The sequence below is a fragment of the Morus notabilis genome, unplaced genomic scaffold (assembly GCF_000414095.1).
Source record: "Morus notabilis unplaced genomic scaffold, ASM41409v2 Scaffold46, whole genome shotgun sequence".
NCBI classification, from domain to species: domain Eukaryota; kingdom Viridiplantae; phylum Streptophyta; class Magnoliopsida; order Rosales; family Moraceae; genus Morus; species Morus notabilis.
In genome coordinates this window covers 967,535-982,997 of record NW_010365505.1, presented here as the reverse complement: position 1 = coordinate 982,997, position 15,463 = coordinate 967,535, and the positions used below count along the sequence as shown (strand labels likewise).

Genomic DNA, 15,463 nt, shown 5'->3' with positions numbered 1-15,463 from the left:
TTCACAAGCGGTCAATTATAGCACAGAAGGGCGGTCGTATCCACAGAGCGATAACAAAATAACAAGAATGATTAACAGAATAAGAGCATAAGAGAAAAGTGAATTAAAGAAAAATGATAGTTTTTGAGATTTTTGTTGCAAATAAAATAAAAAGGAGAAAATCTGTATGAAGAAAACGGTAAGGTGTCGAGAATCCCTAATGCTTCGTTCACCAATTCAAGTTTTGATTCACAAAATAAAATAATCGAATAAATTAAATCTCTATGTTGGCTCAGAAAATATTATTATTACAAGTTATCTAAAATCGACAATATATCAATCTGACAATATTTCAGTAAAAGACAATTTGTAAAATAATTTGAATAATAAAACATTGCGTGACATAATTACATAAGAAAAGCGTGACTGAACTTATATAACAATTGGCACACAATATTTTGAAAATTAATAGAAAAATAGATGAGATTTAATTTATTCAGATGTTAAACTTTACAGCACAAGGAATCAAAACCCCAAATTGGGTCACTCAACAGAAGTTCATCTCTAACCTCACCAAGAAAACTCTAGCCTATCTTGCAAAACATTCTCACAAGTTCTAGAGAGAAAATATGAGACTGACAGCAAGACGACAGAAAACTGAATATCAAAAGCTCCCTAAAACCTTAGGCTAACCCCTCTATTTATAGTGTTCAGAGGTTGCCTGTCAAATAAGGAAACAAACAATAAAAATAGAAAATTACAAAAGAAAAGGAAACAAAATAAAATTACACATAAATTAGGAGAAATCATATATTTGATTTGAGGAAGAAATCTGGTAATCTCGTCTGATTTTGATAGAGAAATTCGGATTCAACACAAGGGGACACGTGTCACAACGTGATTGGCAGTGAGGAGAAAACGCCACGTGTCGCGGGCGGATTGGGGGAAGTCTGCTGGTGTTGGAGACAGCTGGGACCCGGTTTTGATAGGTGGCATGCGCAGAGGGGAGAGCAGGCTGGCGTGAGCAGGCGCGAGGTCCACGCGGTGGGAGATTCAGACGCGCTGGAGACTGTACGGAAGAAGAACGCGCGCCTTGGCAGGCCGGTGTACTGGTGACGCGCGAGAGATGAAGTGGGGAACATGGGAGAGAGCTGGGCACACGCGGAGGCTCGGCTTGATGGCTCAATGGGCTGACGCGACTCTTGGCTCGTGTGGCTTAATTTTGACTTATTGAACATGGCTTTCATGGCTTCTTCTTGTGTAGAGTTTTACACTGCTTTTCATCTGTAAATAATTAAGTAAAAACTAGACAAATTCCAATTAAAAATATTATGAATAAAATAATGGAATTGTTTAATTAAAGCTTAAATATTTTAATATTATGTAAGTCAAAAGCAATATTTAGGGTGCATTTTCATGCACTTATCAATCATTCAACCCAGTGCCAACCCCTATTCCAGTCTGGTACTCTTGGTTAAGAAAAAAGACAGGAGTTGGTGTTTCTGTGTGGATTATAGAGCCTTGAATTACGCGGCCGTCCCTGACCCGTTTCTTATTCCGGTAATAGACGAGTTATTGGATGAGTTGCATGGGGCGAAGATCTTTTCAAAGTTAGATCTTCGTTCCAGATATCACCAAATTAGGGTGCGCGCCGAGGATGTGCCTAAGACAGCTTTCAGAACCCATGAGGGGCACTACGAATTTTTGGTGATGCCGTTTGGTTTGACAAACGCACCTGCCACTTTCCAAGCTCTAATGAATGAAGTGTTTAAGTGTTTCTTGCGGAAGTTTGTGTTAGTGTTTTTTTTATGACATCTTGATTTATAGTGCGACCTTGGGGAGCATGTAGAGCACTTGTTTCAGGTTTTTGAGTTGCTGCAGCAGCATGGTCTGAGAGTTAATGATAAAAAATGTTGTTTTGGCCAGCCTTCATTGGAGTATTTGGGGCACATTATTTCAGCGGAGGGAGTGGCGGCTGATGAGAGGAAGATTGAAGCAATGCTGAAGTGGCCAGCACCCAAAACATTGCGGGAGTTGCAGGGTTTCTTGGGTCTCACTGGTTACTACTGCAAGTTTGTCCGGAATTACGGGTTCGTGGCAAGTCCTATGACTGATCAACTAAAAAAAGATCAGTTTGGGTGGAATCAAGCAGCGGAGGAGTTGTTTGTGGCTTTGAAGAAGGCTATGACCATAGTACCGGTGTTGGCTTTACCGGATTTTTCTCAGCCCTTTGTGGTTGAGACTGATGCTTCTGGCCATAGGTTAGGGGCAGTGTTAATGCAAAGAGGTCGGCCAATTGCATTTTACAGCCATGTTTTGTCCTCTCGAGGCAGGGCATGTTCAGTTTATGAGCGTGAGTTGATGGCAATCATCCTGGCTGTGCAGAAGTGGCGGCCCTATTTGCTGGGAATGCGTTTTATCATTCGAACTGACCAACAGAGCTTGAAATTCCTTTTAGAACATCGGTTGGTCAGTACTGAGCACCAAAAATGGGTTACTAAATTGTTGGGGTATGACTTTGACATCCAATATCGGCCGGGGTTGGAAAACAAGGCCTCTGATGTGCTTTCTCGCGTGGAAGGGATGCCCTCATGTTGCGCATTATCGTTTGTACAGGGTTTGGACTATGGGGAGTTACAGCAGCAGGTGTTGATGGATTCTCGACTGTCGGGAGTTTATCAGGCTTTGCTACACGGGGACACCAACTACCCTGGTTTCTCATTGGAGCAGGGTCGGCTTTTGTACAAAGGCCGGCTAGACCTGGCCAGGTCCTCTCCGTTTGTTGCCACCCTATTAAAGGAGGCGCATGATGGCCCGGTTGGTGGGCATTCGGGGGTGTTTAAAACTTACCGTCGCTTAGCCTCCACTTGGTATTGGGTGGGCATGTTTAAGGAAATTAAGGAATATGTTGGATGCTGCTCGGTTTGCCAACGCAACAAGCATTCCAATTTGTTGCCCGCAGGGCTTTTGCAACCTCTTCCAGTCCCGGATCAGATTTGGGAGGATTTGTCTATGAATTTTATTAAAGGCCTCCCTAAGTCTGAAGGCTATGACACTATCTTGGTAGTGGTGGATAGATTGAGTAAGTATGCCCATTTCTTGGCACTTCATCACCCTTTTACAGCTCCGGCGGTGGCTCAATTATTCTTGCGGGAGGTGGTACGCTTGCATGGGATTCCCTGTTCCATAGTGTCCGACCACGACAAGGTTTTCTTAAGCGGTTTCTGGACTGAGCTATTTTGTCTGCACGGGACATCACTCAAGCGAAGTACCGCATATCACCTTCAGACGGATAGATAGTCGGAGGTGGTCAACCGATGTGTGGAGACGTATTTCGATGTTTTGCGTCTAACAAACCTCACCAATGGATGCGTTGGTTAGCTTGGGCTGAGTACTGGTATAATACATCGTACCACTTTGCGGCTCATACTACACCCTTTCATGTGGTGTATGGCCGAGATCCTCCACCCTTGTTTCGGTTTGGTTCGGGTAAGACGGCAGTGGCGTCGCTTGAACGTCAGTTGGAGGATAGGGATGCTGCCTTGGATGAGCTGAAATTACACTTGTTACGTGCACATGACAAAATCAAGAGTGTGGCCGATGGGAAGAGGCGGGATGTTGAGTTTTTGGTGGGTGACTTGGTGTACTTAAAGTTGTGTCCTTACCAGCAACTGTCGTTGTCTCGTCGCAGGAATGAGAAGTTGGCTCCCCGCTTCTTTGGCCCTTATGAGGTGACACAACGGATTGGTAAGGTAGCTTACCGTTTGCGGCTGCCTGAGTTCGCCCATATTCACCCGGTTTTCCGTGTTTCCCAACTCAAGCGTTGTTTGGGATCGACTGAAGCCTCTCAGGAGCTTCCTACTCAACTTACGGCAGACATGGAAATGTTGATGGAACCAATGGCGCTTTGGATGTTCGCCAGCCTGGTTTGGGGTTCCCCCCAGCCTGTGGCAGGCGATGGGGGTGAGGTGGACGTGTTGATTCATTGGCAGGGGATACCCGCTTTTGATGCTACGTGGGAGTCTTTTTCGTCTATCCAGCACCATTTTCCCTATTTTCACCTTGAGGACAAGGTGCAGGTTTGGGCGGCGGGTAATGATAGGCCACTGGTGCATTTTACTTACGTAAGGAGGAATAAAAGGCAGGGGCAGAATAGGAATTCTGTGATAGGGTCGCCTATTGTAGAATAAGTGGGGTGATTGAATAACAGTTTTAGGCGGGAAATAAGGGGATAAATATGAGTGGAAATAGAAGGGAGAGATTAAAGAATTATATTGTGAAGAAATTGGAGAGTCGAGGTCTCTCGAAAACCTCTGTGTGTGTAGAGTGTTCGGAAAGATTCTCATTGAGTTCTTCTAATTGTTTGTTCAATACAATAATACTTGCATAATTGAATCTTTACCTATGATTTCGTATCAGTATCCTAACTTCGAAGCAACAAACCATGTGACAAATGACATGAACAACCTCAACCTTGGCTCCGAATATCATGGTCCAAGCAAGCTTCACATGGGCAATGGTAAAGGTTTACATATTTCTCATATTGGATCTTCAATATTTTCTAGTTCAAATTCAAAATCATCATCATCATCATCTCGTATTTTCACATTATAAAAAATCTTCTTTTAGTCCCACAGATCAAGAAAAATCCTATTAGTGTCTCACAATTTGCTAATGACAATGGTGTGTTTTTGAATTTCACCATTTGTTTTGTCTTGTAAATGATCAACTCACGGGGCAAGTTCTTCTGTAAGGCAAGCTTAGTGGAGGCCTGTATCAGTTCCAGTTCAAGCATGCTATCCCACAACCACTTCCAATTTTTCTTCCTCCAAAGGACCTAACAGTCTTAGTTCTTCCAATTTTTCTCTGCTTAAGTGTCTAGTCTTAGTTCTTTTTCTCCTTTCCCTAAATGTCTGCATGTAGAGTGTGACCGTTGTAATTCAGTCCTTAACAATTGGCATGAAAGATTAGGACATCCCTCCATGACTGTAATGTCCGAAGTTCTTGCAGCTTGTAATCAAAGCAATTTAATGAAAGAAAATTTCAATTTTTGTTGTGCCTGCCAACAAGAGAAAAGTCATCATCTTCCTTTTTCCAATTCTATTACTGAACATAATGAACCTTTGCAAATGATACACTTGGATTTATGGGGGGTAGCACCAATAAAATCCTCGAATGAATATTCCTATTATGTCAGTTTTATTGATGCCTTTTCAAGGTATACCTGGATCTATTTGTTAAAACAAAAATCTGAAGTCTTCAATGTCTTTATCAAATTCAAAGCTAAAGTTGAATTGCATTTAAACAAAAAGATCAAATTTGTTCTTTTTTATTAAGGAGGCGAATACAGATCATTGACCAATTTCTTTCAAGATTTAGGCATCATTCATCATGTCTCATGTCCTCACACACCAGAACAAAATGGTTTAGCCGAAAGAAAATACCGTCATATAGTCGAAACAAGCCTTAGTATGCTCGCTCATTCACATTTACCACCCAGGTTCTAGGATGATGCATTCACTTCAGCTGTTTACTTGATCAATAGGCTTCCATCTAAGGTTCTGCAGTATCAAAACCCCTTGGAGGTTCTTTACAAGGTAAAACCAAACTATGCACACTTAAAGTTTTCGGTTGCATAGTTTATCCTTATTTAAGACTATTCAATGATCACAAATTACAATATAGATCAATGCCCTGCACCTTCTTAGGTTATAGTCATAAATACAAAGGTTACAAATGCTTGACTCCAAATGCAAGACTATATATTTCTAGGCATACAGTTTTTGATGAAAAAGCATTTCCGTATGCAAATAAAAATGAAACCCCATCTTCTGCCCAAATTAGAGATTTTTTACAATGCTCAATGCCAGTCATTCCAATTGCACAACCTTCCTTTAGTAATGATAATGCAGGTCATACACCTCCAGAATCTCCAAATAACGGTTCTCATCATGATCAAACCACACCTACACAAAACCAAGAAACATGTCCTAATGTCCCTTCATCCAACAATAATGCAGATGGAAGTGTATCAAGATATAAGACAACACTTGTTGTAAGAGGCTTCAGTCAAGTTCCCGGATTTAACTTTGGAGAAACCTTCAGTCCAGTAGTGAAGCCAGTTACTGTTAGAGTAGTTCTCACCATGGCTCTAACAAAGAATTGGCCTATTCACCAACTAGATGGGAATAATGCATTCTTAAATGGAAATTTGGAAGAGGACATATACATGAGTCAGCCTCCGGGTTTTAAAATTCAGAATGGAAAAATGATGGCTTGCAAGTTACATAAGGCTCTTTATGGGTTAAGAAAAATCACATTTTATAGAGTAAAAACTAGATGTTTATAGCCGTTAATAGTGGTATAAAAATCCATTATATTACTGTTATAAGTGGAAGAAAAATTATAATTGTATACTTTAAATGATGCAGAAAAATAAACATATGAGAATAGTAATATGCATGCAGAAAGTGAAATGAGAAATTATTACCTGCAAGCGGTATAGCCGTCCATTTATGAGAATACAAACACACCAAATTACTTGGTAAACCTTTTGAAGGGTGTATAATGATAAAATTATAAAAATTTGGCATAGCCCTCCTTTATATGAATATAAAATAATATAATATATTTACATACCTTTTACTTAAATTAATAAGGGTAGAAACTTGTAGTAGGACTAGAGCTAGAACCTACTTTCTTTTGACTTTAAGGTAGATGATTGTAATTAGATCATAGCCTCCTTTCTTTGAATTAATGAATATAGACAATCGCAGTAGGAATAAAACGTTCGTGCTGATAACATGTTATGGAAACTAACAAAATGTAAAACTAAGAAGAAAACTTTAGAGAGAGAAACTAGAGAGAGTTTCATTAATTATGTGAAGGTATACAAAATGAAGAGCCTTAGAGCTCTATTTATAAGAAAATTTTCAACACTATTCACGGTTACTATTTGCATAGTACTTATTATTTATGGGTACTATTTGTACAGTAAGATTCTGACATAAACAGTAACTTTAGCTGACTTGCATAGTAACTTTGACTGAGGTGGACAGCTACTATTCATAACACTCTCGCTTAGATGTCCACCATTCATGATGCCTCATTAAAAACCTTGGTAGAAAAAATCCAGTGGGATAAAACCATAGCAAAGGGAAAAAGAGTACATCATTTATCTATACGTGTTTATGCTCCCTCATTAAAAACCTTATCAAGAAAATCCAGTGAGATAAAACCATAATAAGGGAAAAAGAATACAGCCACGTAAACTCCCCTTCAAGTTGACATGTATAAGCCTTCCTCATAACTCTCGTAGATGACGCATCCCGATATTGTGGATGTACTTTTTGAATGTTGTGGTGGGAAGTGCCTTGGTGAAAATATCTGTTACATTGTCACTTGATCGAATGTATTGAATATCAATATCCTTATTTTTTTTCTTTCGAGCTCTTGGGAGTATGAGAAGAACTTCGGGAGTATGTGTTTCGTTCTGTCGCTTTTGACGTAACCTTTCTTTATTTGAGTGACATATGTTGCATTATCTTCAAATACCACTGTTGGATCTTTACTGATAGATAGTCTGCAAGTTTCTTAGATATGTTGAGTCATAGACCTCAGCCATACACATTCTCAACTTGCTTCATGGAGTGTAATAACTTCGATATGATTTGAAGAAGTGGTAACAAGCGTTTGCTTTTGTGAATACCATGAAACAATAGTACCTTCACATGTGAACACATATCCATTTTGAGACATGGCTTTTTGTGGATCTGACAAATATCCTACATCTGTAAAACCAATCATCCCTTGTTTTGATCCTTTAGGATAAAATAATCTCAAATAAAATGTTCCTTGAAGATAACGGAGTATATTCTTAGTTCCATTCCAATGTCTTCGTGTATGAGATGAGCTAAATCTTGCTAATAGATTAGTAGCAAAAGCTATATCTGGTCAAGTATAATTAGCAAGGTACATAAGAGCTCATATTGCACTTAAATATGGTACTTCAGGACCGAGGACTTCTTCATTATCTTCATAAGGGCGAAATGGATCATTTTCAACATTAAGTGATCTAACAATCATTTGAGTACTTAAAGGGTTTGCTTTATCCATATTAAAGCGTTTAATACCTTTTTAGTATAGTTTGATTAATACACAAGTATTCCATTTTAAAGGTGCTCAATCTGTAAACCAAGATAATATTTCATTTTTCCAAGGTCTTTCATTTCAAATTCATCCTTTAAGTATATCACAGCTTTTTGAATTTCTTAATGAGTTCCAATGATGTTCAAATTATCAACATAGACAGCGATTATAACAAAACCAGATGTTGTTCTATTAATAAAAACACATGGGCATATAAGATTATTCACATATCATTCTTTTGACAAATATTTGCTTAAGCGATTATACCACATGTGTCCGGATTGCTTCAAGCCATATAATGATCTTTGTAACTTAATTAAATATATATATCTTTAGGTTTTGAATTTAGTGGTTCAAGCATATTAAATCCATAAGGAATTTTCATATAAATATCACTATCAAGCGATCCGTACATATAAACTATAACAACATCCATAATACGCATCTCTAAATTTTTAAAAATTGTTAGGCTGATTAAATATCTAAATATAATTGCATCCATTACAGGAGAATATGTTTTCTCGTAATCAATCTCGGGTCTTTGTGAAAAACCTTGTGCAACACGTCGAGCTTTATACCTTACAATTTCATTTTTCTCATTGCATTTTCGCACAAAAACCCATTTGTATCTCACAGGTCTCACAGCTTCAGGCGTTAAGACAATAGGTTCAAAAACTTTACGGTTATTAAGCAAATTTAACTCAACCTGTATAGCATCTTTCCATTTGATCCAATCGTGTCTATTTTAGCACTAAAAAATGGATCTTGGTTTAGGATCCTCAGTTGCGTTAATAATTTCACATGCCACATAGTAAGAAAGTATTTCATCAATATTTTCTATGTCATTTTGATTCCATAATCCTCATGTATTGATATAGTCAATAGAGATCTCACTATTCTTTAAACCTTCAAAATTTTCTATGATATCGAGAATCTCTTTATTTGTATTATTTTGTGTTTCTCCTAGAACACTTTCCTCCAAATCAGGGTCATTATGCTCATTTGCTTCATTTCTTTTTCGAGAATTTTTGTCTTTAGAACCGATAGGTCTACCACGCTTTAGGCGTATTTTAGACATATTAATTACTTCATTCTCATATTGTCCTTTTGGGATTTGAATTCGAGCGGGAGCATTTGTAGCTGGTACATATGATTTATTCACTCTTTTTGTATCGGTAAACGCATCTGGTAATTGATTTGCTAAGTTTTGCAAGTGCATAATCTTTTGCACTTCTAGTTCGCATTATTTTGTGTAAGGATCAAGATACAACAATGACGATTCACGCCATGTAATTTCCTTTTGTAACTATTTATTTTCTCCCCTTAATGCTAGGAAGACTACCTCATTATAATGACAATCGGAAAAATATGCCTTAAAAACATCATCAGTTTGAGGCTCAAGATATCTGATGATAGAAGGGGATTCATACCTAACATATATTTCCAATCTTCTTTGAGGACTCATCTTTGTGCGTTGTGGTGGAGCAATTGGTATATATACCGCACAACTAAAAATTCTTAGATGAAAGATATTTGGTTCTTAACCAAATGCCAGTTGTAAAGGGGAGTACTTATTATAAGCACTTGGTTTGATGCGAATTAATTCCGCAACATGTAAAATTACATAACCCTATATAGAGATAGGTAGCTTTATTCTCATTATTAATGGTCCAACAATAAGCTGGGGGTGTTTAATTAATGATTCAACCAAACTATTTTGTGTATACATGTGAGCAACCGGTGTTGGGCAATAATTCCAATGAACATATAATAATCATTAAATGCTTAAGATGTGAATTCACTAGCATAAAATAATAGAGTATATTTATACACTTTTCACTTGAATTAATAAGGGTAGAAACTTGTAGTAGAACTAGGGTTAGGATTTACTTTTTTTTGACTTTAAGGTAGATGTTTATAATTGGATCAGAACCTTTTTTTTTTTTTTTTTTTTAAATTAATAATGTAAACAACCACAATAGGAATAGAACGTTTGTGCTGATAGCGTGTTATGAAAATTAAAAAAAATGTAAACCTAAAAAGAAAAATTTAGAGAGAGAAACTAGATGAGGGGTTTCATTAATCTTGTAAAGATATACAAAATAAAGTGTCTTATAATTTTATTTATAGAAAAATTTTTGACATTATTTATGATTACTATTTACATAATAATAATTATTTATAGTTACTATTTAAGACTCTGACATGAATAGTAATTTTAATTAATTTGTATAGTAATTTTGACTTACTATTCATACCAAAGAAACAATTATAAGAAGAGTGAAAAATAAAAAGAGAAAGATGGAAATAGGTCAAGACTTGAGATGAATTAAAATTAATAAGCAAATAGTTTACATAAGTTAATAAATAGGCTAAATTACTGTTTTTGTCCATAACTTGTCTGGTTATGAACTATAACTTGACAAGTTATTGTCCATAATTCACGGTTTTTGTCCATAACTTGTCTGGCTATGAACCATAACTTGACAAGTTTATCCATAACTTATTTAATTATAAATCTTAACTTGACAAATTATGACCTATTAATTTTTATAACTAAAAATTAACTTATATATTTTCTTAAACTTTTCATATTTGTTTATTTTCTACTATTTCTGAAAAATAAATCAAAGAAATCAAAAGCCCAAAATTAAAAGAAAGCCCAGATTCCCTTCGACAGTCTGTCTTTCTTTCGCCTCGTAAGGTGGTGGCCCTATTCGCTCTTGATTCATTCATTTTCATTTTCATATGCTTCACTCGCTCAGCTCTCTCTCTCTCTCTCTCTCTCTCTCTCTCCTCCTTCTCTCTCTATTTTTTTTCTTTCTAGAAAGTACCGCATTACTCTGTTTTTCTCTCTCCCACTGGTCAACTTTCATGGCTTCCGTCGTCGAATCTGGGTGGCGGGTATTTCCGCTCTTTTACTCTTTTCTCTGCTCTTACAAGCTGCTCAAAGCTTTGGCCTTATCTTTCTTATTTCTTTATTTCTTTTTATGCTCGTGATCTGGTTAATGAGCATTGGTTTTGATTTCGAACTCGTTTGTGTTCGTGCCTTTGTCTGCATGTTCGCAGTAGTAATGTGGATGATGTGAATTATGATGTGTTCTGTTTGGATTCTTTATCTCTCAGTAGGATTTTTATTTTCTTTTAAGTTTTTAGCGTGTATAGTTATTCTGATTATCGCTTTCAGGTCATGGCCTGATTTGGGTTTCCGTCATTTGTTCTTTGGATGATGTCGTTGACTGACAGAAACATTAGGCCACGCATTTGGTATTCAAGTTTTCTTTCACATTAAGCTGGATTTGAGAAAATGTGTGTATTTCTCAAGTGAATTAGTCTAAAGTAGTAATTTATAGATTTTTAGTCAGGTGATTCAGGGTTTTTTTTTTTTTTTTTTTTTTTAAAGTGCGTATTTGGATTGGGAATTGATTCTGGGGCGTGTTCATTAGTCTTTTTCACTTTCTTGATGTTATGCTCGGATGGAAAATGTGCAATGATTACTGTTCCCATGGTTTTGAATACCCAATAGGAATCACCCATTTGATTCCTAGTGGAGGATTGTGGTTTTAGTACTAAATGGGCCCCATTTGAATTTATTGACGTAGTTTAGCTGTGAAGTCTCTTTTGTATTCCAGATCTCTGTGACTAAGAAATATGAAAAATAATAATAATAATAATAATAACAAATTTATGCTTGAGTGAAGTAAGGATTGCCATGGAAAGGGAAGGAAGGCTAGAATGAATTCAAACTCTAGTACAGTACCACACCCAGTGCACTTGCTTGTGTTTCATGGATGATTTAGATCGCAATTTGATTAGTTTATTCCATTAGATGGAGTTAAGATTCTGGGTGTTTGAACCGTCTATGGATTGAATGAATTTTCGAAACCATTATTATTTTTATTATGAAGAAAAAGGTTAGAACTGGGGTTAATTTTATTAGCAATGAAAGAAGCTAGAAAAATTTAAACTGTTCTCCATGCTGTTGGCAGTGGTAACAACAATTTTGAATATGTGAAGTGCTTTGCTATGTTGGGTCAAAATCGGATTTTGGTCCGACGTCCTGGCACATACAACCCTGTACTTTGCATCCATCACTACGCTGTTGAGCTCAAGGGCCACTACTGTTCTCCTGATTTATACTTTTATTAGTTCAAAAAGGCTTTCTGTTAATAGATGGATTGAGAAGTACACATGATTCAATAATTGTGTTGTTTTGATTATGTGCAATGATTTTTTTTTTTTTTTTTTTTTTTTTTATTTTGTTGTTTTTATTTTGTGCAATGTTTTTTTTTTTTTTTTTTTTTTTTTTTCTGTGCTTTTTTATGTTCTTTAGAGTTATTGGTATTCTTCATTCTGAAATTTATTTTCTCTCTCCGTATTCCTTCTTTTTATGCAGTATCTCATCACACATTTCAGTGATTTTCAACTGGCATGTCTAGGAAGCTTCTTTCTTCATGAGAGTGTTTTCTTCTTATCTGGACTTCCCTTTATATATCTTGAGAGAGCGGGATTGCTGAGCAAGTACAAGATTCAGGTTACTCCTTTGATTTGGCTATTACTTTTGAAGCCCCACTCAAGAGACTTCATATGCATAGTTATATGTGAATATGTGCACGCGAGGAAATGTGTGTATATTCTGTTGGCATTCAACCCGTTATGTAGATATAGCTAATCCATTGCAGATTGCTTTTAATAATTACATAATGCTGCTGCCACCGACTCTCTTTGCAGAAGATCTTTGAGATATGCAACGATTATTATTTTTTTGTCAGTTTTTAGAATCTTCAAAACATCTTTTTTTTTTTTTTTTTTTTTTTCACATTATGATATCTTACTTGGAAACTGGTGTTGCGATTGAATCTGGTTACTTCTCTCATGGTATTGTTCAGATGATGCATCTATGTCTTCAACAGTGCTTTGATATTTAATATATGTGTCTGTACGCACACACATGAGGTATCTGATATCAAATATGTGTTTCATAACTAAGATATATGTGATCGCTTGGATCTCAATAAACTAAAATTTCCTTTAGTTTAGCGTATAACTTTCTTCTTTCTGGTTTTATACAGACGAAAAATAATAGCCCTGCAGCTCAGGAGAAATGTATAACTCGCCTACTGTTGTATCATTTTGGCGTCAATCTACCAGTTATGATATTCTCATATCCTGTCTTCAAATTCATGGGCATGAGAAGTAGTCTTCCTCTGCCGTCCTGGTATTTTCAGGTTCTTTATATGCTAAAGCATCCTTTTTCAGATATTCTAGTATTGGATACTCATTATTCTAGATATATTGCGCCCATCCAGTTTTCTATTAAATCCTACAACGTGCATCTCTTCCATAGGATAGTTTGAACAATTATGTTTTTGGTTTTGCAGGAAAGTAATTTTTTCACAAATAGTTTTCTACTTCATCCTAGAGGATTTTGTATTCTATTGGGGACATAGGGTTCTCCATACAAAATGGTTGTACAAACATGTGCACAGTGTTCATCATGAGTAAGTGAGAGTTATAAGTGCAGTTATTGGTGCCTTTATATTTTATTTTTCGACTTTGTACATAATTTCTTTGAATGGTTTTACAAATGATATAGACTCTGGATTATTGGGCAATAAACATGTGCAGATATGCTACACCTTTTGGACTGACTTCTGAATATGCTCACCCTGCTGAGATACTGTTCCTTGGTTTTGCGACTATCATCGGTCCTGCCATCACCGGTCCCCATCTAATAACACTCTGGTTGTGGATGGTACTTCGAGTGCTTGAGACAGTTGAGGCACATTGTGGCTACCATTTCCCATGGAGCCTCTCAAACTTCATTCCTTTGTATGGCGGGTGAGTGTGCGTGGTTGCCACTTCTTGGCTCAATTAGATTTGTGTGTGGGGGCGGTATACATTCGTCATTTACTTGTTGCTGATATCTTTTGCTTCATTGTTCTGCAGTGCTGATTTCCACGACTACCATCACCGTTTGCTTTATACGAAGTCAGGCAACTACTCCTCGACCTTTACTTACATGGACTGGTAAGTAACACTTACTATTTGTAACTGTAGGAATAACTTAGTGCACAGCTTTCCAAATACAGCCACCTGTCGTTTATTTGTCTAAATTGACGTCGGTCAGAAAAGAAAAAATTACATGAATGATGTAATAAATGTACATGATTGAGCTTTCTCCCGAGCCTGTCATGGGGGAGGGTAAGGCCGCGTACATATGGGATTGAGCTTTCTCCCGAGCCTGTCATAGTACGGGAGCCTCTTTGGCACTAGGGTCCGCCTTTTTTAGGTAATCTCTTGGGCTTGTGTATGGGGAATATACCAAGTCCCTTCACGCTAGTTTCCGATGATCTTAACTAAGGCATTTCATACTTCTGTGCATCATTACTTAACCATGTTAACTTCACTCTGTTTCCAGATGGTTTTACTCTTTGCGTAGGTAACTTTTACTATTTTGACAAACTTCCGATATGAACAAACAGCATGAAAAAGGAATGACTATCCACTATGAACAAACAGCTTGAAAGAGGAATGACGATATAGATAGAAACACATACTACAATTCAAGCATAATCTGACACTCCCGTCTTTCTTGATGGATTCCCAGGATATTTGGAACTGACAAAGGTTACAGAAAGTTGAACGAGCTGAAAAAGCCTGGAGTGGAAGAAAGCAGCAAAGAGAAGTAGCAAGAGAAAACTTCCCCCCCCCCCCAAGAAATTGGCTGCACTTCAAAATGAGTTTCCTTGATTTTGGAAGAGTCTTGTGTGCAACCAACTTTTTTGTGTTTAATTGATGTTTCCTTTAGAGCGTGTCAGTTGTGTGGAATTAGCTGGAAGGCGTTCTATGGGACACTTTTTCTCTGCTATTCCTTAAAGTGAATGAAGTATCTACACTTCTATTCTTTACACTTTTATTCTTTTTTAATTCCTTTGTTACCCTTTTCACTTTTCCAACCACTTTCTTGAGCACGAATTCATTCTACTAGAGATTGCTTTTAGCCTCTCTCCAACACTTTGCCAAAAATTTTGAATTATTTTCTATTCTTAATCGGGAATAGCTAAATAACTCATATATGGGATTATGGAATTTCATTTACAAAGTATGTTAGAATATTTAGGTAATTGGTATCTTGTACCATGACTGAATCCATTTGTCAAAAGCCTCAATGTTTCACTTTCACTTGCTTAGTCCTCGCCCATTTTCACATGAGCAAAATCTCACTTTCTTTTGGGAGTACTTAATAGACTGACGTGGGAGCGTAGATGAACTTGAGAGGCAGCTTTACTTGACTTGGGTTTCAAAGAGGTGCTTGGGTTCAAATATTGGATTT

The 15,463-nt window shown here is 37.0% G+C and overlaps 1 protein-coding gene across 1 annotated transcript; it reads left to right on the top strand.

Annotated features, from left to right (window-relative positions):
* Positions 1-10,929: 10,929 nt before the first annotated feature.
* Positions 10,930-15,147, top strand: LOC21408018 (methylsterol monooxygenase 2-2). Its single transcript, XM_024172339.1, has 7 exons — positions 10,930-11,031; positions 12,524-12,661; positions 13,200-13,345; positions 13,509-13,628; positions 13,756-13,968; positions 14,077-14,157; positions 14,738-15,147. The coding sequence occupies exons 1-7, from the start codon at positions 11,002-11,004 to the stop codon at positions 14,817-14,819; spliced, it is 810 nt and encodes a 269-aa protein (XP_024028107.1). The 5' UTR covers positions 10,930-11,001; the 3' UTR covers positions 14,820-15,147.
* Positions 15,148-15,463: the final 316 nt, after the last annotated feature.